Here is a 27,502-nt window from a genome sequence, read left to right as displayed (position 1 = left end):
TCTGAATGTGGATTGTTTGAAACATCCCACTACAATGCATCTCAAAAATCATAATAACAGTGCTTAGATATGAGGATTAACATATTTTTATATATTAGTCACTGAAAGAATTGCTTCAGGAGTGAATTCTATTTTTCATTTGTGGCCTGCTACAGTTCAGATAACATGCTATCATTTCAGAAAGACAGCAATGAATGATGTGGATGGGTTGTTTGGATCTTAGTTTAGATGGAGACTTGTTAGAAAGTTATCAATATGCATTCAGTCCTTGCTTTAGTCTGGTGTTAGTCAAATCTTGGATGAGTCTAAGAGGTGAATATTTTTGATTTCACAGACAACCTCGGCACTTCCACTTATCGGCCACCTGCCCGAACCATGGAAGTTGTAATAAACAAGTATATGGTGAAATTGAAATATTGCTACACGTGTAAAATGTTCCGTCCACCCAGGACTTCCCATTGCAGTGTCTGTGACAACTGTGTTGGTAAGATCAGAGTGAGACTTTTATCCTGTGAACAATCAGGATTATCATTTCCATTAAATTTATTTTTCTGCTTTTTTTCAATGCAGAAACATTTGAGTTCACATTTTGTGCTGTATGTTCTTTGTTTAAATTTGATTGTTCCTCAGAGGATAATTCTGAGTATAATAGGGAGAGATTTCTCATTCTGCTTGTGTTTAGGAGTATTTCCTAAGGTAGAAAGATTTCCAGTTCAGGTAGACACTTCCTAAAGTCACATAAAATAATTCAAAAAGAGGATTATCAAGTTTTTTTTGTGATGCCTGCTGTTCAAAAATACGCCTGGATCCTTGTGTGTAAAGTTTGAATCTTGCCTTCTTGGAGCTGCAAGAGAATATTTAGAAAAGTCTAGCAATGAGGAATAAAGGACACTGGCTATGATTTTGCTTCAAGATCAGCAAAATTGCAGACCTTGTTAATTCTTTTTTTTTTCTTTCCCAACCATCATTCTTTCTACTTGTCTCTTGTCAAACAAATTGTCACCCCAATAAATATCCCTCTGAAAAGAATAGCTACTTCAGGTTGGAAAGCCTACCATATATCTCTCTATTGAGGTGCTATAACAGTTAAAGTACCTGGTGTATGATATAGGTGGCCTTTCTATATGGTCACAATATGAATATGTTATATTAATTAAAGAGCGTCCGCTGGGAAGAAAAGGTGAATAGATGAATGCATGGCATTAATAACTGACTTTTTAAATACTCTGGATAAGGATAAGTGACAGGCAGATATTAAGAATGATGAGAATTACTGAAAACCTAAAGAGCAAAGAAGTAGCAAGCCATTTCCACTTGTTGGCCCTTCATTTCTTTCATTCTTGAGGCATTTGTAATAATGAAATGTTCCTGTAGCACATGTTAGTTGGGAAGAATAGTTACAGGCATATCAAGACATGAACCAAAGCGTGGTCACACCCCAAAAAACTAAACCTTGCCAGGATGTATCACTCTTTAGAGCAAGGGAAAGGTATGGGTGAGGCAGTCTACTTTTGAAGTAGGTCATTGCATTCTTGAATTGACATTTCCCCCTATTTTTGAAGGCAGTGAGTTATCTTGAATGAATCCGATTTGAATACAAATCTGCTTTATCAGCGGATTTCATACATAGTCATGGTTTCAAACAAAGGAGCGAACGCAGTTATTGAGTCAAGAGCTATGTGACTACACCTTTGTTAGATTAAATTGTGTAGCAAGAGAGGACAGGCATATCTGTCAAAGCCAACAAAAGGGTTTTGCGATGAGAAATGATGAAGTGTTCACATATATAATATCTTTCTCCAATGTACCTTAAGCAGATTGTGAAAAGGAAGAGATAGAATCCAAGGGAGCACACAATAAGCTGCAAATAGAGCGGGTAAAATTAGAGTTTGGATGGCATTAGCATACAATTTGAATGGCATTGGCATTTCTCGAATAAGTAAGATAGCTAATAGCTAACATTTGTCTTTGAAACTTAATTTGCCTGGCTGTAATAATGCTATATATTGAGGAATACACATTTTAACAGAGTGTTAATACCCAAATGTTGACTGATTTGAGATCAAGTTCCTAATAATTTACCTGTTGAAAGGTGAAATTGTGGGAAGGAAATAGACTTTGAATAATTATCTATGAGTTCATACTGGCTCTGCATATTAGGTTTTTTTTCCCAAATGCCTCAGATACATTTGCAATGCAAATGCAAGTTAATTGCTTTGATCCTTCATATGCTTTCATCTTTCATATGGGTCCATGATATCAGAGGAGCTGTTTCACCCTGATGGGACTAGCCCATCCCACTCATTCCAGAAGAAAGGACCTATTTTAGATCTCCTTAACCAAAGAATTTCAGCTGGCAGGGTCCAGGCGATAGGCCTTTTCTGCTGTGGCCCCCACCCTCTGGAATATTCTCCCACTGGGGGTGGGGTCTACCCCCACACTCCTAGCCTTCTGGAAGACCCTATAAATTTGTCTCTGTTACTTGGCCTGGGCCCCTGATAGGGAGCTGTAGCATTGGGGGTGGCTGATCAGGTAGAGAAGATCAGCTCCAGGCCACCTATCATCTTGCTTTTTAATTTTTCTATTCCATTTTTCTAATTTTAATTGTTTTCTAAGGTTTTTTAAAACAATTATATTGTAAGGCAATAAATAAGTAAATGAATTAATGTAATAAATCAATATTCCCATCAAAATGTTGGCAGTTGTCAAACAGATTGAAAGTTCTAATGGTTTTATCACAGCATTATGATTTTTCCAAATATGCGGATAGGAGTATCAAGGGAAAGGGGAGCTGTCAGGGAGCTAAGTTAATCTATTTTTAAACGTAGAATAATAACTGAGGTCTAAATATATATCCTTTTCTTGATATTCATAAATGAGCTTTCTTTGCTATATCCCAGCATTGAATTGATTTGGATGTGTTAGAAATTGTTCTGCATTTTTTCCAGAGTGATCCTCTGGGAGAAATTTCACTGTGACCCAAAGAACCACAATGCTTTTCCGGTTCCTAGTTTATTTACCTTTAGTTGCCAACTCATTTTGACACTGTCATTTCACTACTTAGTGAAAAAAATTGTTTCACTGCATTTACTAAAATGCTTAGTCCTTCTTTTTTTACTCCTAAGCCCCAAAGGTTTGCCAATGTATAGCTTTGTAAGCTGCAAATAATTAGTTTCCTACTTGTTTGCTACTTCAACAAATCTGATGAACGTATCTGCTAGTTGGGTTTCTGGAGAAACGCATATTAGAACTGATCCTCCCACCTATTATCTTGTCTGTCCCCAGTGTCCTCTACAGTCTATTTCTGGCAGTTCAGTACTGGGGGGAAGCTGGTATTATGTACATTACAAGTAAATCTGGCATCCTGATTTCTGAACAAACGTGCTAACTCTGGCTGAAGGACTTGTATGAATGAACTTTTCATTCCCTTTTCATTCAGTTATGTATCTCTCATTCTAATACAACGGTAACCAATTCCCTAAAGCTAGTAGTCAAATCTCAGTTCAGTATACTTGAATACAAGCTGCTGATATTTCAGCAGAGAAAGCTAGCGTTGATCGCTTTCAGAGAAAAGAAAAATTTAAAGCCGCAGCCTATTTCATATTCCTTTCTTTTTGTGTCTTTGAATGATTGTGGACTTCCAGTGGGTCCCAGGTTTTTTGGCAAGGTTTTGGAAATGGTTTACCGTTGCCTACTTTTTAGGATTAAAAGAGAATGATTGGCCCAAAGTCACATAGCTGATTTTGTGCCTAAGGTGGGCCTAGAACAGTGTTTCTCAAACTTGGTGACTTTAAGTCCTGTGGACTTCAACTCCCAGAATCCCCCAGCCAGCATAGCTGGCTGGGGGATTCTGGGAGTTGAAGTCCACAGGACTTAAAGTCACCAAGTTTGAGAAACACTGGCCTAGAACTTACAGTCTCCCAGTTTCTAGCATGATGTCTTAATCACACCAAATTGGCTCCTTTAATATTTTAAAACTCTCATTACATACACATTAGCAAAAGAGAGCCTTGTCCTAATGTATTGTTTGTTTGCAGTGTTTACATTCCATTTTTTCTAAGAATTCAAAAAAAACATATACAGTGGTCCCCCTCCAATTTTATTTTAATAACAACTTTATGAACTAAGTAAGACAGCAAGAGATAGCAACTGACCCAAAGCCCCCCAGTGAGTTTCATGACTGACCGACTGTAGACTTGAATGGGGTCTTTTGGAATCCAGCATTAACCATAGGTTACACTCATCTTCTAAAATTGTTTTCTGCATCACTTGTAACATACATGAGGGATGCGTACAAAGAGGGGAAAATATCACTTTTGGGAATTCCAAAATTTTTCATTTCCTTCCAGATCACAGTAAACCTTCTTTGGACCACACTGTTGCATTGGCAGTTGTATAGTGTTTAAAATAAATTCTCTGGAGCAGAAGTGGTTGTGGCCGGTCTGAATGTAATTTTCTAAATAAAACTGGACCAAATAAAAGTGAGCCAAACCATCCTTGGCACATCTCAAACTATGACTGATCCAGGAAAGTTGCTTTCAGAGATTAACAAACTAAGCCTGCAGTGCCATGTTCTGGAGTGAATAAAGATGGAAATAAAACAGCCAAAGAGTTCTGAGTTCTTAGAACAATTTGTTCCCAGATTGGCAAATTATGTATAAGTATATATCCTCCTTGAGCATGTGAAATGTCATTCCCTTTAATACTGTGTTTTTGTTCCTTTTCCCCCCAGAACGATTTGATCATCATTGTCCCTGGGTGGGCAACTGTGTGGGGAAGCGGAACTATAGATTCTTCTATGCCTTCATCCTCTCCCTCTCCTTCCTAACAGCCTTCATCTTTGCTTGCGTCATCACCCACCTTGCTTTGCGTAAGTATGGCCTGTTGTCAAAGTTGAATGTCACAGCACTCTAGGAAAGTGTGAGGAAGTTCACTGTGTCTTAAGTCACAACTGAAGAAAGAATTATTTAGAATAGATGTGCGTGAACTCTCATTCCAAATCTACATTGGCCCTTCCTAACCCTCAGATCAACCCTCAAATTGGGACGTGGTGGCTCAGTGGCTAAGACACTGAGCTTGTCGATCAGGAAGCTCAACAATTTGGCGGTTTGAATACCTAGCACCACATAATGGAGTGAGCTTCCATTACTTGTCCCAGCTTCTGCCAACCTAGCAGTTCGAAAGCAGGTAAAAAATGCAAATAGAAAAATAGGAACCACCTTTGGTGGGAAGGTAACAGTGTTCCGTGCACCTTTGGCATTTAATCATGCCGGCCACATGACCATGAAATATGTGGAAAGTAATAATAGCTACAGTAAATAAATTGAAAAATGAATGTGGACCATAAAGTAGTCAAACAAAGATGTTAATAGATATAGATATAGATATAGATATAGATATAGATATAGATATAGATATAGATATAGATATAGATATAGATATAGATATAGATATAGATATAGATATAGATATAGATATAGATATAGATATAGATACCAACCCTATATATTGACCCTTTCCCAATCCTAAACATGTTGGATTACAACATCTTTAGTTCACAAAATCACATTTCAAGAGGGAGTTACTTGTATAGCTCAAAACCTCTCTTCTATCGGAGATCCTGGGGATCAGCACTGTTTAATCTTCTGTATGTTTTTGTGGTTAGAGAAGGAAAATAGGAAAAGGAAGGAGTATCAGATATGGTTCACCGCCTTGAGTTATTTATAAGAATAATAAAGGCAAGATTTTAAAAAAATCTTTTAAAAAAATTCCTTCCTTTATCTCAATGTCTATTTGCTTTGCAGGCTCCCAGGGAAACGATTTCCTCACTGTTTTGAAAACAACACCAGCAAGATATCCTTTCAATATCTGTTTCTTCCCTCTCCCACTTAAAAACTCTTGACAGTGTTTTTTGAATGTATTCAACAAGAATTGATCATAAATGAGAATCTGAGTAGTTCGTGACAGCAACAGTCCTAACACATGTAGAGAATGTAAAGTGGGAGTTGACTGACCTAGGCAATGAAGAAAACTTTCTCCCAGACCTTTTGTTCCCCTTCCCTTTTGGCAGGTGTTTCGATCTATCCTAAAATCTGGTAATTCATTTGGTCCATGCAACTTGGTGACTCAAAAACCATAAAAATAAAACTCCAGTGCCCTCTGTTAGAGGTCATCTTTTGGTGATGATTAGCTGAGGCAGGCTTGTCTCAAATTTAATATCTCAAAGCCAGATGGGGACTTTTTGATTTCCCCAAGGTTTTTTCAATCTGTGTTGTGACTTGACTGTGTAGCTGTGCTGTTGTTGCACTGTTTCACTCTGTGGCTATCATTTGCTTTATTGCTCATGGTTTAGCTTTGTCTGTAAATCCGTTTTGAAAATCTTTTAAATAGGATTAAATAGCAAAGTATTAAAACAGCTGGGGACTCTTCGTCCTGAAGTGCAGAATACATTTTCCCCTGATGAATTTATTGTATCATTAATTACGTCTTTGGGTTTATTTGTATATCATCTTTCCTTAAAAAATTATGCTGAAATGGCTCAGATGCATTTGGTGGGTGGTGACTAGGAGTAAAACTTTGGCAGAACTTCAGCAAAATGAATGCTCCTCAGTCACAAGTGTTATTCCTTAATTCCTAATTTACTCTGTTGGAATTGGTGATTTGTTTTTTTTCAGTCTGGTCTATTTTTGGCCTCTCAGGGTTTCACACTTACTTAATTGCCTCCAATCTGACAACCAATGAGGATGTGAGTAGAGATATTATTTTCAATGAATAGAAGTTTAACATTCCAAACAGCCATCACGACAGCTTTAAATCGGTTTCTTGAAAGGCACAAGATTATGCTTAAAATATTTTGCTTTGCTTTGTTCTAAAGCAGAGTGACTATAACATTTCTTGTTGGTGAAAAGACAGACATTTCTGCATTCCAAAATAGGGGGGAAAAGGCCTTTATTTCTAGTGAAAAGATTTTATTAGATCAGCCAACTCATAGCCTCTCATAATGTCTAAATGGCATAGCCAATGATTTGAAACAGCTGGCCTTTACTTAAATTAATAAATGTTTCAAGATATCGGTGATGGGAAGGGACATGTGATACCACAACCCAGTTATTTATGTACCTGTATCTGATACCAGGATATAAATATAAGTTGGCATGTTTTGTATTTCTTGGGCGGGGTGACCTCATAGCAGACACCTATGGCATCAGCTCTGTAACCTGAATTCTAGAGGTGGTATTCAGCAGGTTCTGACCAGTTCTGGTGAACTAGTAGCGGACATTTTGAGTAGTTCGGAGAACTGGCAAATACCACCTCTGACTGGCCCCGCCCCCATCTATTCTCTGCCTCCCGAGTCCCAGCTGACGGGGAAGAAATGGAGATTTTACAGTATCCTTCCCCTGGAGTGGGGCGGGAAAGGAGAATTTACAGTATTATTCTCCTGACACGGACACCAAGCCATGCACACCAAGCCATGCGACAACCACCAAGTCTCACCCACAGAACTGCTAGTAAAAAAAATTTGAATCCCACCACTGCTGAATTCCTACACATGCATGTGCCAATATATCATGGGGACTAGTTTTATCTCTCGTATAGTTAACTGTGCCTCTTCTAAGACAAAGCAGCAAAAAAAAAAGAATCTGGATGTTTCCTAACCAATTAATCTCTTTTGGATTGTAGCTCAAGGGAGCATGGTCAAATAAGAGAGGTTCTGAATTTGCCAACCCCTATAGCCATAAAAGTGTCCTAACCAACTGCTGTGCAGTGCTCTGTGGGCCATTTTACCCCAGGTAAGGAAACATGATCCTGCAGCTGCCTCTTGTTCCTGTTCTGTGCAGCCATTCATGCAGGTAGAAAAAGAGAGAACAGCAGTCAGTACTTTATGATCATGAGAATGATCGGTCATTCACATAATGAGAAATATATACTTATTGTAAAAATGAGAGTTAAGTGGGGGAATTTGGTGTCTTGATTGATACCATGGTAGTTCCCTTTGTTTAAAGCATTAATGCAATGTATACCTTTATGTAAATTATGGACATAAAACCAAAACAGAAAGAAATGAAATAGGGGGAAAGAAGAATGCTAAGGAAGGGCTAAATATTAAATTTTAAAACATATATATTGCTGGGTGGTTTTCTGCCAGAAACAAAAGTTCTAAGTTTGCAACGGTTTAATGCCTTCTCTTGAGGCAACTACTTTTGCCAGCTTAATGGTTGTCCCAATCATTGAAATTTGTTACCATACAATTTAATGATGTCAGTCTTCATCGGAAAACCTCATTCTGGCAAATGGCTTACAAAGGCTTTATAAAAACAAGCCAATTCTGCCTGTGAAGTTACAGTTTAGACTGTAAGAAAGAAAAGTGATGAAGAGACACAACAGAAGCATCAGATCTTACAATGAAAGCAGGTGTGAAAAATGTTCTGTTTGGGAGATAGACTATTCTGTTTTTCTCCGGACCACTTTGATCTGGCTGTTCCTGTTGTTGTTTGACCCATTTCCCAAAGTTTATAATTCCCAGAATAGCAAAGTGATCCAGAACATTCCAGTATAATCTACCTCTGAAACAAAATATTTTCAACACTTATAAAACAGCACAGGTAGTCCTCTACTTACAACCACAATTGAGCCCAAAATTTCTGTTGCTAAGCAAGACAGTTAAGTGAATCACTGCAGTTGTTAAGATAGCAACACAGTTGTTATGTGAATCTAGCTTCCCCCATTGACCGCGCTTGTCAGAAGTCACAAAAGATGTGTTTACATGACCCCAGGACACAGCAACCTTCATAAATACATGCCAGTTGCTAAGTGGCCGAATTTTGATCATGTGACCAGGGGGATACTGCAACAATCATGACAGTGAAAAATGGTCATAAATCACTTTGTTTCAATGTCATAACTTCAATCCCTAAACAAATGATTGTAAGGCAAGGACTACCTGTACTTATAATGGCCTGCTGGAATGAAGACAGGCATTCAGAAAGATCAGCTGTTTGGAACTAATCTTTAAATAGAGGTGATGGAATATCCTCTTTCCATCTTGTTCTGCTATAGCTTTTTAGGCAAAAATGACGATGTTTGACAATTGCATTGAGGAATTTTCACTTAGCATACAATTTCTTGTAGATCAGAGGCAGCATTAAACAAACATTCTAGGTAATCCCATCATAAATCCTTGTTTAGTGGCAAGGAGCAGAATTAGGCAAAATGAAGGATTATTATTTCAAAACTTATTTTGAGATAATAAAAATTATATGGAGAATATGTGCAGTGCAAATTACCCATCTTATATTTTGGAAGGATAGTTTGAATGAAGTCTTACATTTCTGTCTGTTTTTTTTTTCCTAGTTGACCTTAATATGTCATTTATTTCTAGAATTGTAATGGAGAATAAGTTATAATATTATGATGGAATCCTGACCTTGAAAAATGTGTTTAGTATTTAGCAATTTTAAAGTAATTTCAGTAGAATTCTGTATTGTATAAATCAAGTAGGGCAGAGTTGAACCATATTCATTTTTTGTCTCTTAAATGAGGGATTGAAGGTATTTTATTATTATTTTTCAAATGTTGGCTATTTATTTATATAGCTACCCAGCTCACAGTTTATAGCATTTTTCTGAAAAATGCCATAGGCATTTGATAAGTTGAATTTATTTGATAGTTTTTCCAACTAGAGATTTTACTTTTAAAAGTTCAGATCAACAACTAGATCTCTCCGTATGTGGACCACTTGCCTTTGTACTTCTATGTAATTCCTTAGTAAATTATATCAAATTTCTTGTTTGTGATTGAAAGCCCAGTTGGAATTCTCACCCAATCCCTAATAATGAACTGATGGGATAAATGAGAGAATTGTTGTTGCTTAATTGTTTTAGCATTATTTCTGTTTTACATAATTAAGTATAATCTTTATTGTCATTGTACTTAAATACAACGAAATTGGTTAATTAATCAGTAATCTAACCGTTTCTCCCCTTTTTCTTCCCTCCTCTGAATTGTCTAGTTTAATAGATAGAAGAGGATTTGTCCAGGCAGATGCTGGGACTCCCTCTACTCCTAAGGCTGAAATCCCTTCCTTTGGAACAAAGTCTGATGCCAGCATGGTATGAGCCAACACTTTAGCAACACTGACATACATATCTTATGCCTACCTCCAGCTGGTGCCTCCCCTACCTTTTACCATTATCTGGGCTCAGGTAGACAGCCTGATGGAGCAGAATCTCCAGAATTCCTATTCCAACCAGAAGCCACCTTCTCTTGCATTGATTTTTAATTGCTTTCATTTTAAAAAAATATTTTTAAAATGTTTTAAATAACTTAACCGGCCATTGTTCATTGCTGCAGTTAAGCCTCTAGGTAGGAGCTGCCATAATCTTGAGGGTTAAAAGACTTAGAGCAGAGAATGCAGCTGGTTGGGAGAGTCCAGCTTCATGAGAAATATCTTTTATCGGAGGTTTTGTTGAAAAGATTGGTAGAAAAAGGCATCGTTACTTTGCATATGGAGCTGTTATAACAGAAGCATCTCCTAAAGTATTCTACATACTTTATTTGTTCCGACAATATTTAATGTTACAATGTTGGTCCTGCCATCATGCCTGAATATTGCAAAGAATAACTGATGTTCCTTACACTGTAACATGAATCATTTGAAGACCCAGCTCTACCTTGCCTCACCAGCAAGTATTGCTTGCTGAGGAAGTTAGCCTGAGTGGCTGTTTTGGGGAGAGGGTAGAAGTTCCCTTTCATAAAGAAAGTCTACAGAATCAGAAGATGATTGTTTCTCAGTCTGGGAATTGACTCAGGGTTGTCCTTGTCTTTTTCATCTGAATCAGGATCAGAACACTAAGCTTCTAGAGCAGTGTTTCTCAAACTTGGCGACTTGAAGTCCTGTGGACTTCAACTCCCAGAATCCCCCAGCCAGCATAGCTGGCTGGGGGATTCTGGGAGTTGAAGTCCACAGGACTTCAAGTCGCCAAGTTTGAGAAACACTGCTCTAGAGGTTATTTATTGAATAGTTGAAATGAAATTAAAGAGAGCAGTTGGAAATTCTTAAATTATGTCATTCCAGATGAGTTGTATTTACCTGGTGCATCTGGACAGCTGAACCACTTTTGTATTGGGTTTGGAGAGTTTTATAAGTAAGGTATATATGGACTAAAGGCCATTTCAGCAAAATCTTCATGTATACAAAAGCATTTTCCAAAACAGAGTTATTGTAAGAGGTCCATTCACTTGGATCTCTGATCATTTATTTAAAGAAGGAGGGATCCTGCTTCCTCGTGCTGAATTTTCTTACAGACCCACGGTTTCCATCCCATGGCATGAGGGAGCCCTTGCCTATAGAGGGAAACTAGATACTTGAAATGTGTTTACTAAAGCTGCTGGGAGTTTTTGCACAAATTTTATAGTTTATATTCTAGCAATGTTATTTTGTCTTCTAAAAAGATCATTTTTACTGTCTGTAAACCTGTGCCCAGAAGGTGTTGTTTTTTTTAAAAAAGTGTTATATCTTATTTCTTGGATTTTACCAGCCAGTAGGAGGAAATGGGGACCCTGTAGAACTTGCTCATCCAACTTGTTAGATTTCATTTCTTGTACTGTGTTCAAAAACGTCTAGAAACTGCCTGGATGGGTTAATCAGCTATGCAACGATAATATTCTCCCTGTTGACCTTTGAAATCTGGGGTTTGCGAGAAATTGAATAGGATTTTATATTTCCAAGAAAACAAGAATAAGCACGTAAGTGTATTTATGCATCCTGCTTCTGCAGAAGAACCGAGAAGCACCCTCTTTGTGTAAAGAAAAAAATGTAACCATTGTGGTCAGGAGTTTCCCACCATTCCCACCTTTCTGCCAATATATTCCATTCACTGTTGTGGGCTGTGTTTTGAGTAACTCCCATCATATTCAGCAATGGAAACCACCGCTCTGGGCATCTGGCTGACTTAGATAGGAAGACTGAATTGAAAAGCAAGTTATCCAAATCCTTTAAGCCAGGGGTGTCCAAACTTGGGAACTTTAAGACTTGTGGACTTCAACTCCCAGAATTCCCCAGCCAGCTGGAGTTCTGGGAGTTGAAGTCCACAAGTCTTAAAGTTCCCAAGTTTGGACACCCCTGCTTTAAGCTAAATCATGACAACTGATCTGCTCATCTGTAGATTGATTTTTGCACCCTTCCTAAAATGTTTGACATTAGTAGAAGGAATAATGCTGTGTCTTCAGCAGGTCTGTCCTAAGTTGGAGCACTTCATGAAGAAGAACAAAGCCAATAACTGCTAAGGCATTTCTTTTCCTGTTTTATATTTTGGTTAGTTTTTCCGACAAATTAAAGTTGCAAGAATGGGTAGTACATATCACCCTTTCTGAAGTTTGAGTCAGATTTTAAAATCAGCTGAGGCATTAGGCAAAAACTATTTAGAAGTTCTGATGAGGTGCAGAAGTTTCCACAGCAGCTTCCAACAGCTAAATGTGGCTGCTGTGATACGTGATATAATTGTATTTATATTCTGATGCATGCCACACCTAGGAGAGCCTCTGTATAACTCTCACAATCTCCAGAAGTATTGCCGATCTGAGGACTCCACTTTCTGATCTCTGTAGAGCATAGTTCTCATTCTGGGGCAGTTACAAAGGCTTTTGAAAGGGTATGCTGGCTGATATACAGGGGAATATTTTTATTCTGTGCCATTTAGATAAGTGCCAAGGCTGGGGTATTTTAATAATAGTAGGCTTAAACCTAAAGGTTGAGTCTGCTACATCATCGGTTCTGCCCTGTAAGATCCCTGGAGTCAGTGGAGAAAATATCTGTCTCTGCAGTCCTGGTTTCTATCACCTTGCATGTCTCTGAACAGCTGAACTGCTCTTGTTCCCAGAGCAGCCACTTTCACGGCTCTCAACTGGTCCGGTGCTTTTTTGGAGGTAGCCTTATCTTCACTTCACTTACATGTGAGAGAAGTTGGCTAATGGAACCCAAATGGATCTTGGAGCTACAGTAGGTGCTCAGAATAACGTGTTTTGATCTCAAAAGGCTGCTCATAACTTATTTCTTTCAGAAATGTAATCAGACAGGGAGGGTGGGAAGATAATCCTGGAAGAGTTTTTATTGTTAGGAAAGAGAAGAGTTGTTCTTTGTGTTGCTCTCTAAGGCATTATTGTATAACTTGGCGGGGAAAGAAATTGTAGGCAGTGTTCCATTTGTGTGGGAAACACTCTTATGATGACTACATCTTTTGTAATAAAAATGTTTTTTTTAAAGAGCTAATTGTTTTCAGTTTTATGTTTCCATTTTCTTTATTTGCTAAATTAAGACAATTAGTGTTTGAATGTCTTCTAGACCAAGAGGCTGAATTTGGGCAATTTCAGGGCTGCTGATTCTGGAATTCAGCAGGCATAGAAACAGATGCTGAACATATTCATTATAATAAAAGGTGGAGATTGGAGAAAGAGGAATCTGTTTAATTGAAGTTCTGTTTTAGTGTATTGCTTCAGAGTTGCTGTAACTAAAGCTAGTCAGAAAGAATGCATTTAACTGCTCTCACACAGCAGCTGTGTGCTATGTCTGTCTTCTCTCACTTCCCTACCACCCCTCAACCTGTTTCCCCAAACCCAAGCCTGCCACAATACATAATCTCTGGTGTCTTCTTCAGGAGGATGCCTGCCAGGACTTTGCGATATCTTGCACTGCCTGATGGGATAGTCCCTCCCCACAGGATGGGTTAGTACTGCTCTCTGAAGGTTAGCTGGTAAGAATTTTTTCTTCCTTGCCATCATCCAGTGATTCATCTCATTCTCACCCCATGGAGTGTTTCAAGTCTCTGGTGTCCATGTAGCCCTCAGTCTCAATTGTTCTCCATCATTGCGGGTCAATCATCCATCCATAGCTTAAGCTTCAAGCAGGGTTCGAAGGTCTATAAAGTGCCAAGGAGGACTTGAGGGGTAGACAAGGAACCTGTGGAGCAAGGCAGGTAAAACACTATATAAATAACTACCCATCAGGACGAAGAGGCGGACATTGTGAAAAGCTGCACTCAACATTGGGAAGGCTTGAGCCAGGGTGAAAAGGTTAAATTTTAGCGCAAGAAACATTTGTTGGTTTTGTCATTGGCGAGCCATGATATCTATTTGACTGTGGCTGTGCTGTTACTGTCTCCAAGAGATGAATTCTTTCAGGTTATTATCTTTGGTGAGGAAGTCCATGTCATCAGATCTGCCTCCTCTCCTTTCCCCCTTTAAGAAAGAACAAAGCCGGAGAATATTTTTAGTTACTTTACTCATTAATCTTCTTTCCTTGCCTTACATCTCTTCCACTCTTGCTTAGAAAAAGCCATTGTTGCTTAATGATATTTAGGTGAGGACATCTAAAGGAGAAGCAACTGGGACAACAAGCAATCGCTGGACAGGAAAGCTAACTATTTCTCTTTAGTGTCATAAAGAGATTTGCATAAGGCAAAGCAAAGGAAGAATTCTTGACCTTTAGCCATCTGTTTATATTCCCAGCTGGGGGGGAAAAAAACCCCAAAGCACAGCAGAGGCTTCATTCCAAACATACAGAACTTGGTGCTACATGTTTTCATGTGACCTCAATGTACAGCCAGTCCAGCATGCTTAAATATGTCATTTGTGTGATTGGAGTAGTCTAAAGGGGGCTGTCATTCATATGTCCTTGCATGTCGAATGAAAGTTGACTTTATGCGTATCCAAACCCATTAGGTAATCCACATCATATGTTATTTAAGAGCCCCGATCAACTTCTGGGCTTGATTTCTCATTTCTAATGTAGTAATAGAATTTCTTGTTACAATGGATGCTATGGGTGGTCATGAAAAGGTTTGGGAGTATGTGTCATATTTGGCATATATCTGAATTTTACTCTTTCATCACAGGGGAAGGTATTTTTGTGTCTCGTTCTCTTATATGTCCATGTAACATTCTTCAGGAACCTTTTAATTTGTTTTCTTCATCCTCCCTTTTCTTTGTTGGATGCAATCTAATATTTCCCCCTCCTGAGAGTTTTCTTCATCCAAGTGTTTTGGAGCAAAAGCTCCCTTTTTAAAAAGGCATATTCCAGATTTACCTGTATTGTACTAACTTTCCTTTTCCCGTACCTTCCTTCTCTCTAGCTTGCCTGCCAATGCTAGGCCTGTGATGATCCTTCTTTCACCGCTGCTTTCATTTACTAATCCTCTCTTTTCTTCTTCCTTTTCCCTCTCCCCATCCCCTCCACTTCTTGGGAACATCCAGTATGTCCAGGGCACAAAAGATCTTTTGAGGACCCTCTGCGCCTCGTGGCAAAACTCAAGGCGAACCCAAGAGACCCCTCTCAAATATCTGAAAATACAGCCGTTGCCACCACCTGTGCCTCTCAACCCTCCAGGGCTATCTAATTTTTCTATTGCTGCATCACTTTCTTTGTCCCAGCAAAAATAGGGAGATGCCACCATGCACAAGGAAAAAGCCAAGCCAAGCCCTCAAGGCCGGAGTGGAGGTGCTCCTGCTACCCCTGGGGTTTGAAGCTTAAAGCCATACAAATCAATTCATCTGCTGTGAGTGCAATTAGAGGAAGTTCTTTTGGCTCCTGCATTTCAGACCTGGGACAGGGATGTCCCAAGCCTTCTCTGGCGATACAGTTACCTAGGTTGGTACCTTGTACTAGTCAATGGCACCGATCCCAATCCAATTCTGTTGTCTAGAATCAGTGTTTCCAAAGCACACTATGCTTGCGCCAAACGTGATGCAGTTGTTCAACATTAGCAACTTTTCAAAAACAACGCAATGCACTGTGAGCCAGTATTCAGGACTGTGTATGCGTGTGTTTGTGTGTCCGTACGTGTGTGGCTTGCATGATTCTATAGAAACGTAGACAAAATAAGGGATAAGGGATGTAGAACTTTCTGGGACTGTATGCTTTTTATTTTGCTTTTTTTTCCCCAAGCCAATTCTAAACATTATTATTATTTGGAAGGTACGCTTACAAGTGTCTATGCAGTTTCTGCTGAAATCTCAAAAGTAAGATGAACCTAGATTTCCAGCGACTCAAGTGGAGATCTAGCACTCGTCATCTTTACAAAATGAGAATTATGCAACTTTATAAACTTATGTACAATAAGTCAACTTGCCTCCTTTCTATTCTGCAAAATCTAGATGCAAAATTTGTATGTGTGTGTTTGCGTGACCTGTGTTTCCTTCTGTATTAAGCACAGTACGATTCACGGCTCTGTTACATAAGTGTTTGGGTCTGTGGTGCCCTAAATTATCACGAGAGGATGGTTTGGGTTGGATCACATCAGTTATATAGGCCTATCCTGCTGAAGTTCAAACTGCTATAGCCAGCAGGGAAAGATTGTGCAGAGTCTGAATCGAAAACTTTTTTAAAAAACTGTATAGAGATGAGAAAGGGGTATGTGTACTCCTCTGAGTATAGTTAATTTAGTGTTTATACTGGTAACTGAACTTGAGTTTTAGAAGTGGTTTAGATTTTTCTCTACCTTTTTCTTCTCTTCCGCTTCTCCCCTCCCCCAATTTATTGACACTAGTGTTTTGTAGTATTAGGTAACAGTTTCTGATCAGAATTCTTTTCTTGCTTCACCTATTGCACATAATTTCTAGGACGGACAAGACTTAAATCAGAGCAGGGGTTTATAGAAAGGCTTATTCCAGCCTTTCCTAACTTGAAGCCCGCTGCAAAGATGTTGGACTTCAGCTCTCATCATTCCGTTCCCCATGCTGCTTGGGAAATAGAGTTGAAAATCTAACACCTTTGTGTAGGGCACAAACTTCCCCAGATTAATTCCCTCTAGACCAGTGTTTTTCAACCTTGGCAACTTGAAGATGTCCGGACTTCAACTCCCAGAATTCCCCAGCCAGCGAATGCTGGCTGGGGAATTCTGGAAGTTGAAGTCCGGACATCTTCAAGTTGCCAAGGTTGAAAAACACTGCTCTAGACAACAGAACCAAACTTGTTTGACCACTTTGACCGTATTTTTTCTGGGATTTGAAATCCATTTATGCCTTTCACTTTTGTAACAATAAAACTTCTCCTATCTTATTCCCTGTCTCTCTGGTTTCTGTATCAAATCCATTGAAAGATATTCTCCATATCCATCTACGCATGTCGTTTATTAGTTCCCCCTTTCATACTGACATTGGAATGTAATAGTGTAATAGATGATTGTATGTCTGTGTCTATGTGGTTTTGCAGGTGCCAGATTCCTGCGCACCATTCTAAAAATGAAATTGCTATGCACAAGGAGAAAGTGTGGAGATAGAGGCACAATTCTACTTATTCCTTTACCAATATAATCTCATTGTTTTAACAAATAGCATCTAAAGCAGTGCTTCTCAATTATTTTCTGTCATGCCCCCCCCTAGGAAGAAGAAAACATTTCGCGCCCCCCCCCCGCGCGACTGTAAATAGTATCATTTGTCTATAAAATTGTTATAAGTACACCTCTGCATAACATAGCACACCGGTCTTTCCTCGTCTCCCACCGTAGTCACATGCTTTCTTTCCTCTTTCCCTCTTACTTGTCTATCCTTCCTTCCACCCTCCCTTCCTCCTTCCCTTCCTTCCTGCCTCCCTTCCAGTTCCCTCCTTCCTCTTTCCCCCTGCCTGCCTGCCTTCTTTCCCTCCTGCTTATCTATGCTTTCTTCCTTCCTTGCACCTCCCTCCCTTCTGCCTGCCTGCCTTCTTTCCTCTTTCCCTATCCTCCTATCCTTCCTTTCTCCCTCCCTCCTTCCCTGCCTCCCTTCCAGTTCCCTCCTTCCTCTTTCCTCCTGCCTGCCTGCCTTCTTTCCCTCCTGCTTATCTATGCTTCCTTCCTTCCTTGCACCTCCCTCCCTTCTGCCTGCCTGCCTTCTTTCCTCTTTCCCTATCCTCCTATCCTTCCTTTCTCCCTCCCTCCTTCCCTGCCTCCCTTCCAGTTCCCTCCTTCCTCTTTCCTCCTGCCTGCCTGCCTTCTTTCCCTCCTGCTTATCTATGCTTTCTTCCTTCCTTGCACCTCCCTCCCTTCTGCCTGCCTGCCTTCTTTCCTCTTTCCCTATCCTCCTATCCTTCCTTTCTCCCTCCCTCCTTCCCTGCCTCCCTTCCAGTTCCATTCTTCCCTCCTTCCTTCTGCTTCCTTCCTGCCTGCTTGCCTTCTTTCCTCTTTCCCTCCGGCGTGTCTGCTTTTCTTTCCTTCCTTCCACCTCCCTTCTGCCCTTCTTCCCTCCCTCCCTGCCAGCAGCTCCTCCAGCATCCCAGCTGGAAGCAGCAGCACAACAGTCGCCGTTACCAGGGGCGAAGGGGTGGCGGTGGCAAGATCGGGCGACCGCCGCCCCTTTGTCCCTTCCCCAACAGCGGCTGTTGCGCTTCCGCTTCCAGATGGAATGCTGGCAGTGGAGCTGCTGGCGGGGAGGCGAGCTACGCGGTGGCGAAGACGGGCGGTCCCATGCTTCCCTCCCTCCCACCCCCGCCCGAGCAGGCTTCTTGCACAGCTCCAGCCCGCGGCTCCAATGAAAATCCAGTCCGAAGTGCTGCCACTTCCAGGCGGGATGTATTATGCCTCACCCACGCCTTCGCCGCCGTTGCACCCAGATGGAAAGGGAGCCTTCGCGCCCCCCTTTACAGAGCCTCGCGCCCCCCCAGGGGGGCACGCCCCACTATTTGAGAACCGCTGATCTAAAGTGAGAAACCTCTTCCATCTGTGTAAATGTCCCATGCAATTTAGAACTGAATTTCACTTTTAGAAAGTTTGTGCTCACATTTGCAGGACATGTTTGAGCTCTACTGTTTTACTTACCATGTTGCCCAAATCTCAAAACTTTGTGAATAGCTATAAATTTAATTTAGATTATTTTACGATTAAGCAGCCCAGGCCTAGAATATGAGACAAACTGGAACCAATCCTCTAAGTGCTGTTCTACTTTTCTTTTTCATCCCTTGTGGCTCCATTTGAAATCAAAGGCCCTGGGGAAGGATTAAGCATATTCATCCCATATTCATACCTTATTCATCCCATGTACATTGTCTCTAAATATGGATTTTGGGGGGCTTTGTGTCTGTGTATTTGCAAAGAAAAATGGAAACTCAGCAAATACAGGAACTAGTCCCTGACTCATAATCATCCATTTAATGACCAATTGAAGTTACAACGACACTTAAAAAGTAACCTATAACAATTTTTCACATAACCATTGTAGCATCCCCATGATCAGAATTAAGACGCTTGGTAACTGGCATGTGTTTATGATGGTTACAATATCCCTAGGCCATTTAATCACTTTTTGTGACCACCTGACAAGCAAAGTCAATGGGAAAGCTAGAGTCACTTAATTGTGCTACTAACTCAGGGGTGTCCAAACTTGGGAACTTTAAGACTTATGGACTTCAACTCCCAGAATTCCCCAGCCAGCGCTGGCTGGGGAATTCTGGGAGTTGAAGTCCACAAGTCTTAAAGTTCCCAAGTTTGGACACCCCTGTACTAACTTAACAACTACCTCCATTTACTTAACAATTGTGACAAGAAAGGTCATACAATGGAGCACAACTCACTTAACAACTGCTTTGCTTAACAGCAGAAATGTTGGCCTCAATTGTGGATGTAAGTCAAGAACTACTTGTAGTGGCTGTCATCAAAATGGAACAGTCAACAATAGTTGGAACCTATTATGGTATAAGGTATATGTGTTCTGGATGGCTGCTTCAACTATGATCAATTACAATTCACACGATGTCATGCAAATGTTGTGTAGTGGCCATCTGAAGAGGAACTGCTCATAAAGTAATATTCATGCATCGGTTCCGGTTTAATGTTAACAATTGTAAATTGGGAGCTACCTGTATATCAATGTTCCAATATATTCCATCAATATACTAACCACTAGGTGGCAGCAAATAGTTTGTCATTTGTTTAGCCAAGTTGCTACAAGAAAGAGGCTTGGGTGTCTAACAGAAAAATGGTCAGCTATGAAGTAGTACAACCACATATATTTTCTAGAATTATTGTTGATCTGTTGACCAGTAAACTTACAGTAATTCAACTTTGGTAGCAGCCAAGTTTTTCTTTTCTTTCTTGGCATACAGGCTAATGGATCTGTACAACTAATTTGCAACTAATAGAAGAGAAAATGTGAAACTCAGGATTGACCCGTGAGGTCCCTGGTGTTCTCTGAGCTTGATTATTTTCTTTCAGGTGTTTCATAAGCCAGCTAGGTAGCATCATCGGGGCTTGCAAGTACTAGATAAATGTTGAAGAGGTAGCTTTTGAGAAAGCTCTGCTGAACTTTGTATCAAATCACAGCACATGTGCTGATTTGATTATTCAAAGGATAGAAGAAGGAAAAAAGGTGGCTGTGTCTTGAAGCCTTATTTATACCAAGTCATATTCTACTGTACAATAAAAGACACTTTTAAAAAATATGTAAAGAGCCCATAGTGATTCCTCCAAAATAGTAGCCATTGCTGCACTGCTACAAAAGTATAAGAGTCACATCCATTTGTATACACTGAGCCATAATTATAATCAATTTCAAGGCTACACATCTTATGGTTTATCTAATAGAAAAGATGTTTCCTGAAAGGCCATTGGAGGTGGCCATTTATATTAGAAGCCTTCAGTTCTTTCCTTCCAAAGGCCTTCCTCATGTCTCCTCCTCACCCTCTGGTGGGAAAACCCATCAGAGCGCAGATCTCAATCACTTATTCAAGATAGTAAGAATTACGACGCTGGGACCAGGTTTGCTCATCTGCCGTGAGTCACTCTAATGGAACACTTTCCTCTAAAACTGGATCAGCTGAGTTATCGGCCTCGCCCATCCCTTGCACATAGTAGGAGATTTCACCTAAGGCTGTTACTAAGGAAGCAGTTGGTCATAGTGTTATATTCTTCCCCAACCCCCTACCCCTTTCTTTATGGAAATCTCAGTAGAAATGAATTAAGGTCTTTTCCATAGAAAGTAGCTTGGATTCTGAACTATTTTATTTTTTCCTTACAGAGAAGATGCAGAAAACATGGGTTAAAATCTTTTGTAGTGAAACGCCCATACGGGTATATGGATTAGTTAATGGAAATAGTTGCCAATTGTTTAGAGCTTTGGACGTTTGGGGGGGTGGAAATCTTTGTTAGTGGGGAATGAAGTGAAAAGACATATTTCTTTGTGTAGCTGATTAGTTAGATAATTTAAACTCTGCCCCTTCTTATGGGAAGGCTTTTTAAGGGTCAAGATATATTTGTCTTGAAACTGAATTCATTTTTCATTCAGGTTTCTGTCCCACTTCAATTGCAATCAACTGTACAAAGCCAACGCTGAACTTTTTGGAGGCCTTTTCACTTTTATTTCTTCTTGGGTGGTACCTTAGCCTTCTATTCCAAAGACCCTACATCAGGGGTGTCAGACTCAAGGCCCGGGGGCTGGATCCGGCCCGCAGGGTGCTTAGATCTGGCCCAGGGGGGCTGCCCTAGAAACAGCAAAGGTCCATCCCACAATGTCTCTGCCAGCAAAAATGGAGCTCGGGAGGGAGCTCCATTTTTGCTGGCAGAGGGCTGCAGGAGGCCGAATGTTAGGGTTCTAAATACCATGCAGAATTAAATCATTGTCCAAGCCAAAAACATCTTTAAAGGTCCAATTTATTCTACAGGCAATTTAGCACCTCTATGGAAATTCCAACTCTGATGTACATCCTGGAAATCCACCCAGTTGAAAGTTCATGATCTATCCCCACACCCACAAATCCATCACATGTTCCAATCATCATCTTCCACGCTGGCATGTACACCCCTCTTCTTCCGGCCAGGTGTTGAGGTGCGGAGACAAAAGACGACCTTGAGCTTCTAAGAAAATCCATAACAATACATTCCACAATCCTACTCCTTTCTATTCCCCCCTCCCAACTACTACACTACTAAAACACAAAGGAAATTATAAGAAAGTGTGGCAGGCCAAAGATCCCAAAAAGAACATAACTACAGGCCTGACACCGAGCTTGGAAGCCTGTTTTCGCTGGCAGAGTGCTTGGGCCATCACAGGTACCCCCGACACAAGTGGCATTGAGCTAGCTACACCCACCCTGGCCACGGCTCCCCAAGGTCAAACACATGCAGCCCTCAATGAAATCAAGTTTGATACCCCTGCTCTACATAAGGGCCCTACTCTACAAATTATTAACCTCACTATGAATTAAAAAATATTTGCTATCTTAAGATACCACCCTTTACCATCAGATCACTGATCTGTTTAGCTCCACACTGTTTTTACTTTTAAAAAAAAGGTTTTTATTAGGGAAACATTAAAAATGTTGGACATAGTGCAACATTTCCGGCATAGTCAGTTCCATAGAGTTCTTAGATCTTACAACAATAACAGTTTATATCCATTACATAGGTATGTCTAATCGGTCAAATTACCTACCCATTAGTCCCTTTCATTATATAGTTGCTATCAGTACATATACATATCCAGTTCCTACCTATCATACAATATTAATACCGTATTTCCAATTCTTAACTTATCCGTGTTTTTCTGTCCCGACCTTTTCCCCCCGTTTCTAACTATAGGTACCATTTGTCCCAGATTTCGTGGTATTCTATCTCACCCTTGTCCTTGAGCTCTAGAGTCTGTCTCTCCATTTCTACGCATGTTAGTATCTTATTTATTATTTCTTGTTCCGAGGGCTGGATATCCCTCTCCCTTAGGATCTGGAAAATAGACCAATGTTTGCTAATCAGGCACCTTCCAAATGAATTGGGAATTCAGAAATCCAGGCCAGCATAGCCATTGTTGTCTGGACACATCTGGATGGTGCCGGGTTGGGGGAAGCATGATAGTGAGTTATTGAACAAATAGCATGTCTTAGTGTGACTCACATTTTGACATTCCAATCCTTTAAATTGAGAAATAAGCTGCCGTTGAGTCATAAAGGGCCGCAGTTCAATTCTGGAGCACATGGTTTGCACAGTGAAGATCTAATATTCAGTTCCCCCATCCCTTCTAATTGTCTTATTTAAACAATTTCAGGGATACCGTTGTAATTCACTACTTACACATTTCAGTCTACACCAGTGTTTCTCAAACTTGGCGACTTTAAGTCCTGTGGACTTCAACTCCCAGAATCCCCCAGCCAGCATAGCTGGCTGGGGAATTCTGGGAGTTGAAGTCCACAGGACTTAAAGTCGCCAAGTTTGAGAAACACTGGTCTACACTATTCAAACAAGCTACCTCCTAGAATACCAAAATGTAAAATAAAAAAAGGAAAAGGAGAGAAACAAACAAAGGAAAAACACACCAAAGAACAACAGCAATATCGTATAGGACAAGAAGCATTTCTTCCTGTATCAAATATACCAACATTTATACAATCTTAAATATGCAACTTATTATGGGTTTTTGAACAACAGATTAAACTGAGACTATGATGAATTATATGTTTTGATCTTATCTCTCCAAATCCCCACAGTCAAAAGGATCAGATAATAAATAATGTGAAAATGAGAGATTGCTGCAACCTGAATAATAGATTTATGGAATGGACAGGGAGCATAAGAATCACCCCAACTAACTCTCTGTATTTTATGGGGAAATAAGTCCATTCTTGAGAGGTATATTTAAACTTATAGTAGCGGCAACTTTGAGCAATTATTCATGACCCTAACTTCTGGCCATGTTACTGTGACACTCTTACATACTGGAATGATGGTTTAATGTCTCCCCTTGAAGAGAACCAGCTATTTACAGTAGTTGTGTAAGATACTTTTCTTGGGGAGGTATGTAGAAATACATGAACACAGGTAGTCCTCATCTTATAACCATGTTGTTGTTGTTAGTTGTGAAGTTGTGTCCAACCCATCGCGACCCCATGGACAACATTCCTCCAGACTTTCCTGTCCTCTACCATCCTCTGGAGTCCATTTAAGCTCACACTGACTGCTTCGGTGACTCCATCCAACCACCTCATTCTCTGTCATCCCATTCTTCTTTTGCCCTCAGTCTTTCCCAGCATGAGGCTCTTCTCCAGTGAGCCCTTCCTTCTCATTAGGTGGCCAAAGTCTTTGAGTTTCCTCTTCAGGATCTGGCCTTCTAAAGAGCAGTCAGGGTTGATCTCCTTTAGGACTGACCACTTCGATCGCCTTACAGTCCAAGGGACTCGCAGGAGTCTTCTCCAGCACCATAGTTCGAAGGCACTCAGCCTTTCTTAAGGTCCAACTTTCACAACTTTTATGACCTTTTGCCACAATTGTTAAGAAAATCACAGCAGTTGTTAAATGAATCTGGATTCCCCCCTTGACTTTGCTTGTCAGAAGCCAGCTGGGAAGTTACAAATGGCAATCATATGACCCCAGGACAGTTTATATAGTTGCCAGTTGCCAAGCACCCAAAGTTTTGATCGTATGACCATGGGAATGTTGCAATGGTCGTAAGTGTGAAAAATAATAGTCACTTTTCCGAGTTTCGTTGTAATTTCAAATGGTCACTAAATGAAGGTGTGTAAGGAATGAAGGAGTGATTTTGTATGTGATAACTTTGATCTGGTGCTAGTCTTTCATATATATGGATCATCACTTGAGACTGTAAATAACAAGTGTGCAATTGACAAGTGTGCAGTGATCATCTACAGATGATCATACAACACAGACATACTCAGAAAAGTCCACTCCAAAGAATATTGCCCTCATTCTGGCAAAGTAATTGCTAGACACGGCACTGTTGGTTGTTCTTTCTTTTTTAACATACTCTCTTAAATTTGAGCCAATACTTTGAATTCACCCTTGAGGTTAAAAAATACTTGATGTCTTTATTTGAATGTCTTACTGTCCCCATTAACTGCATTTCTCTGAATTTTATGGACTCTTATATTCCATTATATACATGGTTCCATACGTTTTAGAAAGAAAGCAGGTTCCCAAGCAATATAACTTAAGATGAGTAATTTAATTAAGTCTGAGATTCCCTAGAATACTGGCACACACAGAGTGGAGGAGACCCAAAGACAAGAAAGGATCAGGACCAGAGGCAGCTCAGGTTGAAGAAATGCTGTATATGTGTGTGCTGCCCCCTGGAGGGGAAGGGTAGTCCTATCCTATTATGCTTCATCGTCATAGCTTCTACCTAGACAAGCAACCTCTTGCTCAAGAAGTTCTCAAAAGGCTGCATTTCCACATCCTAGGCAGGTATGCATTCACTCACTCACGCTCTGGCTCCAAGGTGAATCACTGCAACTCCTTTTAAGGAGAGGCTGCGTGAAAGGAAGTGGGGGAAGGGTTGGTGGGGAGCTTCTTCACCACGCCTTGTTCTTCCTTCAGGCTGAGACACCAAGCCAAAAGCTGATCCCAGCAGCTAAACTCGGCAGAGATCCCGACAGCTTTGCTAGCAGCTGCCTGATTCCTCTCCAAATCGGCCTCCTTGCCCAGCACTCCCTATCACTGCCTATTCACAATGGCCAGGAATCACCTAGTACAGAAAGCCAAGCTAGCTGAACAGGCTGAGCGCTATGAGGACATGGCTGATTTCATGAAGGCTGTGGTAGAGGATGAAGCCGAACTCTCTAATGAAGAACGCAACCTGCTCTCGGTTGCCTACAAGAACGTAGTTGGCTGTCAGAGATCGGCATGGCGGGTCCTCTCCAGCATTGAGCACAAGACGGAAGAAGGAGATGACAAAGCTCAGCTGGTCAATGAATATCGAGAGAAGATTGAGAAAGAGCTGAAGAACGTTTGCAATGTGGTCTTGGAGCTCTTAGACAAGCATCTCATCCAGAAAGCTAGCGACCCAGAAAGCAAAGTCTTCTATTTAAAAATGAAAGGCGACTACTTCCGTTACCTGGCTGAGGTGGCCGCTGGGGATGACCGAAAGCAGATAATCGACAATGCCCGAAAAGCTTACCAAGAGGCCATGGACATCAGCAAGAAGGAGATGCAACCCACAAATCCTATCCGCCTGGGCCTCGCTCTTAACTTCTCCGTGTTCCACTATGAAATTGCCAATGCTCCAGAAGAGGCCATCAAGCTGGCCAAGACCACCTTCGATGAAGCCATGGGTGACCTCCACACGCTCAGCGAAGACTCCTACAAAGACAGCACTCTCATCATGCAACTTCTCAGGGACAATCTCACACTATGGACAGCAGAGTGCTCAGGAGAAGAAGGCGGAGAAGCGGGCGAAGAGCCAAAGAACTGAACTTTTTAGACAGTAGAATGATGGTAACTCCACATCTCCCTTCCTCTTGTTCTTTTTTTCCCAACACATGATATTTTTTATAAGACACATCTCCAGTTCCTGAAAGTTTCAACGGGATTTTGACAGCAAAAGGGGATGGATTCATAAAGGACTTAAGCATTTATCCACTCGTCCTCATGTGACAGCTTTGGGATTACCTTGGTCCTTGGGCCCCGTTCTTCCTGGTATGTGACATCTGCTAGACTCACCGCAGCCTGGAACTCCTTGCTTGGGTTCCCCCCCCCCCTTCATAAACTCTTGTGTTTGGTACAGCATCTGGTTCATACAAGTGTTCTCCTGGTATGGGATGGAGAAATATATATATATATATCAATAATTTGTATGTCTACAAATGTGAACAAAACTAAAACCCAAAAGCGTAAACGTTATTTTGCATGGCAGAGGTACCAAAACTGTAGCTGAACCGAGTTAAACAAGAATACTTGTCTTTGCTTTCTCCAGGGCTTTTTAGTTTTGTTCTGTGGGGTTTTCTCACTCCGGGCCAGAAGTTGGAAACGGGGCCTTGAATGTGTGAATGTGGGAGGGAGGATTTCTTCTCTAAGGGGTTAAAGCTAGCAATCTCAAGAGAGCCTCTTGTTACTGTGGTGTTACTGTGGTGGTTTGCTGCAATACTCTTTCCCCAATAAAAATTCACGTTTATGCCTGCCTTTTGTAGTCCTGGTCTTCAGTTCCACATCTGGATGTTTACAGATAAGAGGGAGAATGTGACCCTCTTAGAGCCACTTCAGAGGTGGGAACACAAGTCTGAGCAAAAGGCAGGGTGAGCAGGTTGATGCATGTTAGACATTTCCCCGTTCTTCCGAAACCCAAGGTCGTCCTGCAGGCTTTTGGGGGAGGGGGGGGGAGGGGGGAGAACAGCATGACTGAAGCAAGAGCTGCATTGTGTAGGTTTCATCAATGAAAGGAAAGGAGAAGGGCGGAGTTGCTAAGCAGCCCTGAGGAATGGCTTCAAAGAGAGGAATATTTTGATCTGGGCGGAAAAGGATGCCATCCCTTTTCTCCGAGAGAAAGGCACATGCTTGTATTTTCCAGGTCCACAAATGGTGCTCCCTTATTCAGGAAGCACATGACCATGCATCAAAGCCTCACTCATGGATGCTTTCTTTGACTTTCTTTTGGGGGGGGGGACTGGGTGTAATCAGTTTTTTTTTTTTTACATCCTACACTGATGCAGACCAACCCTTTGCACTAGAGAATATTGCGGTGTTATATGACACTGTGTGCTTTTTTGGCTCACAAGTGGTCTATTTTAAACACCAGGAAAGCCTATTGATCTTCCTACAAAAAAAAA

General features: G+C 40.8%; 2 protein-coding genes across 8 annotated transcripts in view; both read left to right on the top strand.

Moving 5' to 3' along the window:
* Nucleotides 1–27,502, top strand: part of ZDHHC18 (zDHHC palmitoyltransferase 18) — a gene marked incomplete at its 3' end in the record, with an annotated part of 54,158 nt that overhangs the window by 5,917 nt on the left and 20,739 nt on the right. Inside the window, exons 3-10 of one of the 7 annotated variants that reach the window (XR_014176184.1) lie at nt 335–484; nt 4,733–4,870; nt 5,805–5,853; nt 6,643–6,745; nt 7,681–7,790; nt 10,010–10,109; nt 13,653–13,748; nt 15,247–15,346. Coding sequence is in view for 5 of the 7 variants with exons in the window: in XM_081962602.1 (XP_081818728.1) it covers nt 335–484; nt 4,733–4,870; nt 5,805–5,853; nt 6,643–6,745; nt 7,681–7,790; nt 10,010–10,109; nt 15,247–15,432 (836 nt within the window). Of the gene's footprint in view, nt 1–334; nt 485–4,732; nt 4,871–5,804; nt 5,854–6,642; nt 6,746–7,680; nt 7,791–10,009; nt 10,876–13,652; nt 13,749–15,246; nt 17,036–25,277; nt 25,452–27,502 lie in introns of those variants that run through there. The other 6 variants (XR_014176183.1, XM_081962603.1, XM_081962602.1 and 3 more) reach the window with 6 other exon arrangements.
* SFN (stratifin) lies at nt 25,411–26,857 on the top strand (the record flags this gene model as incomplete). The annotated part of the gene is made up of 1 exon (XM_081962609.1): nt 25,411–26,857. The coding sequence occupies one exon, from the start codon at nt 25,411–25,413 to the stop codon at nt 26,149–26,151; it is 741 nt and encodes a 246-aa protein (XP_081818735.1). The 3' UTR covers nt 26,152–26,857.

The sequence above is a fragment of the Natrix helvetica genome (assembly GCF_964273705.1).
Source record: "Natrix helvetica genome assembly, chromosome: 9".
NCBI lineage: Eukaryota > Metazoa > Chordata > Lepidosauria > Squamata > Natricidae > Natrix > Natrix helvetica.
Note: the sequence above shows the minus strand (reverse complement) of the source record. Positions and strands in the feature narration are given on the sequence as shown.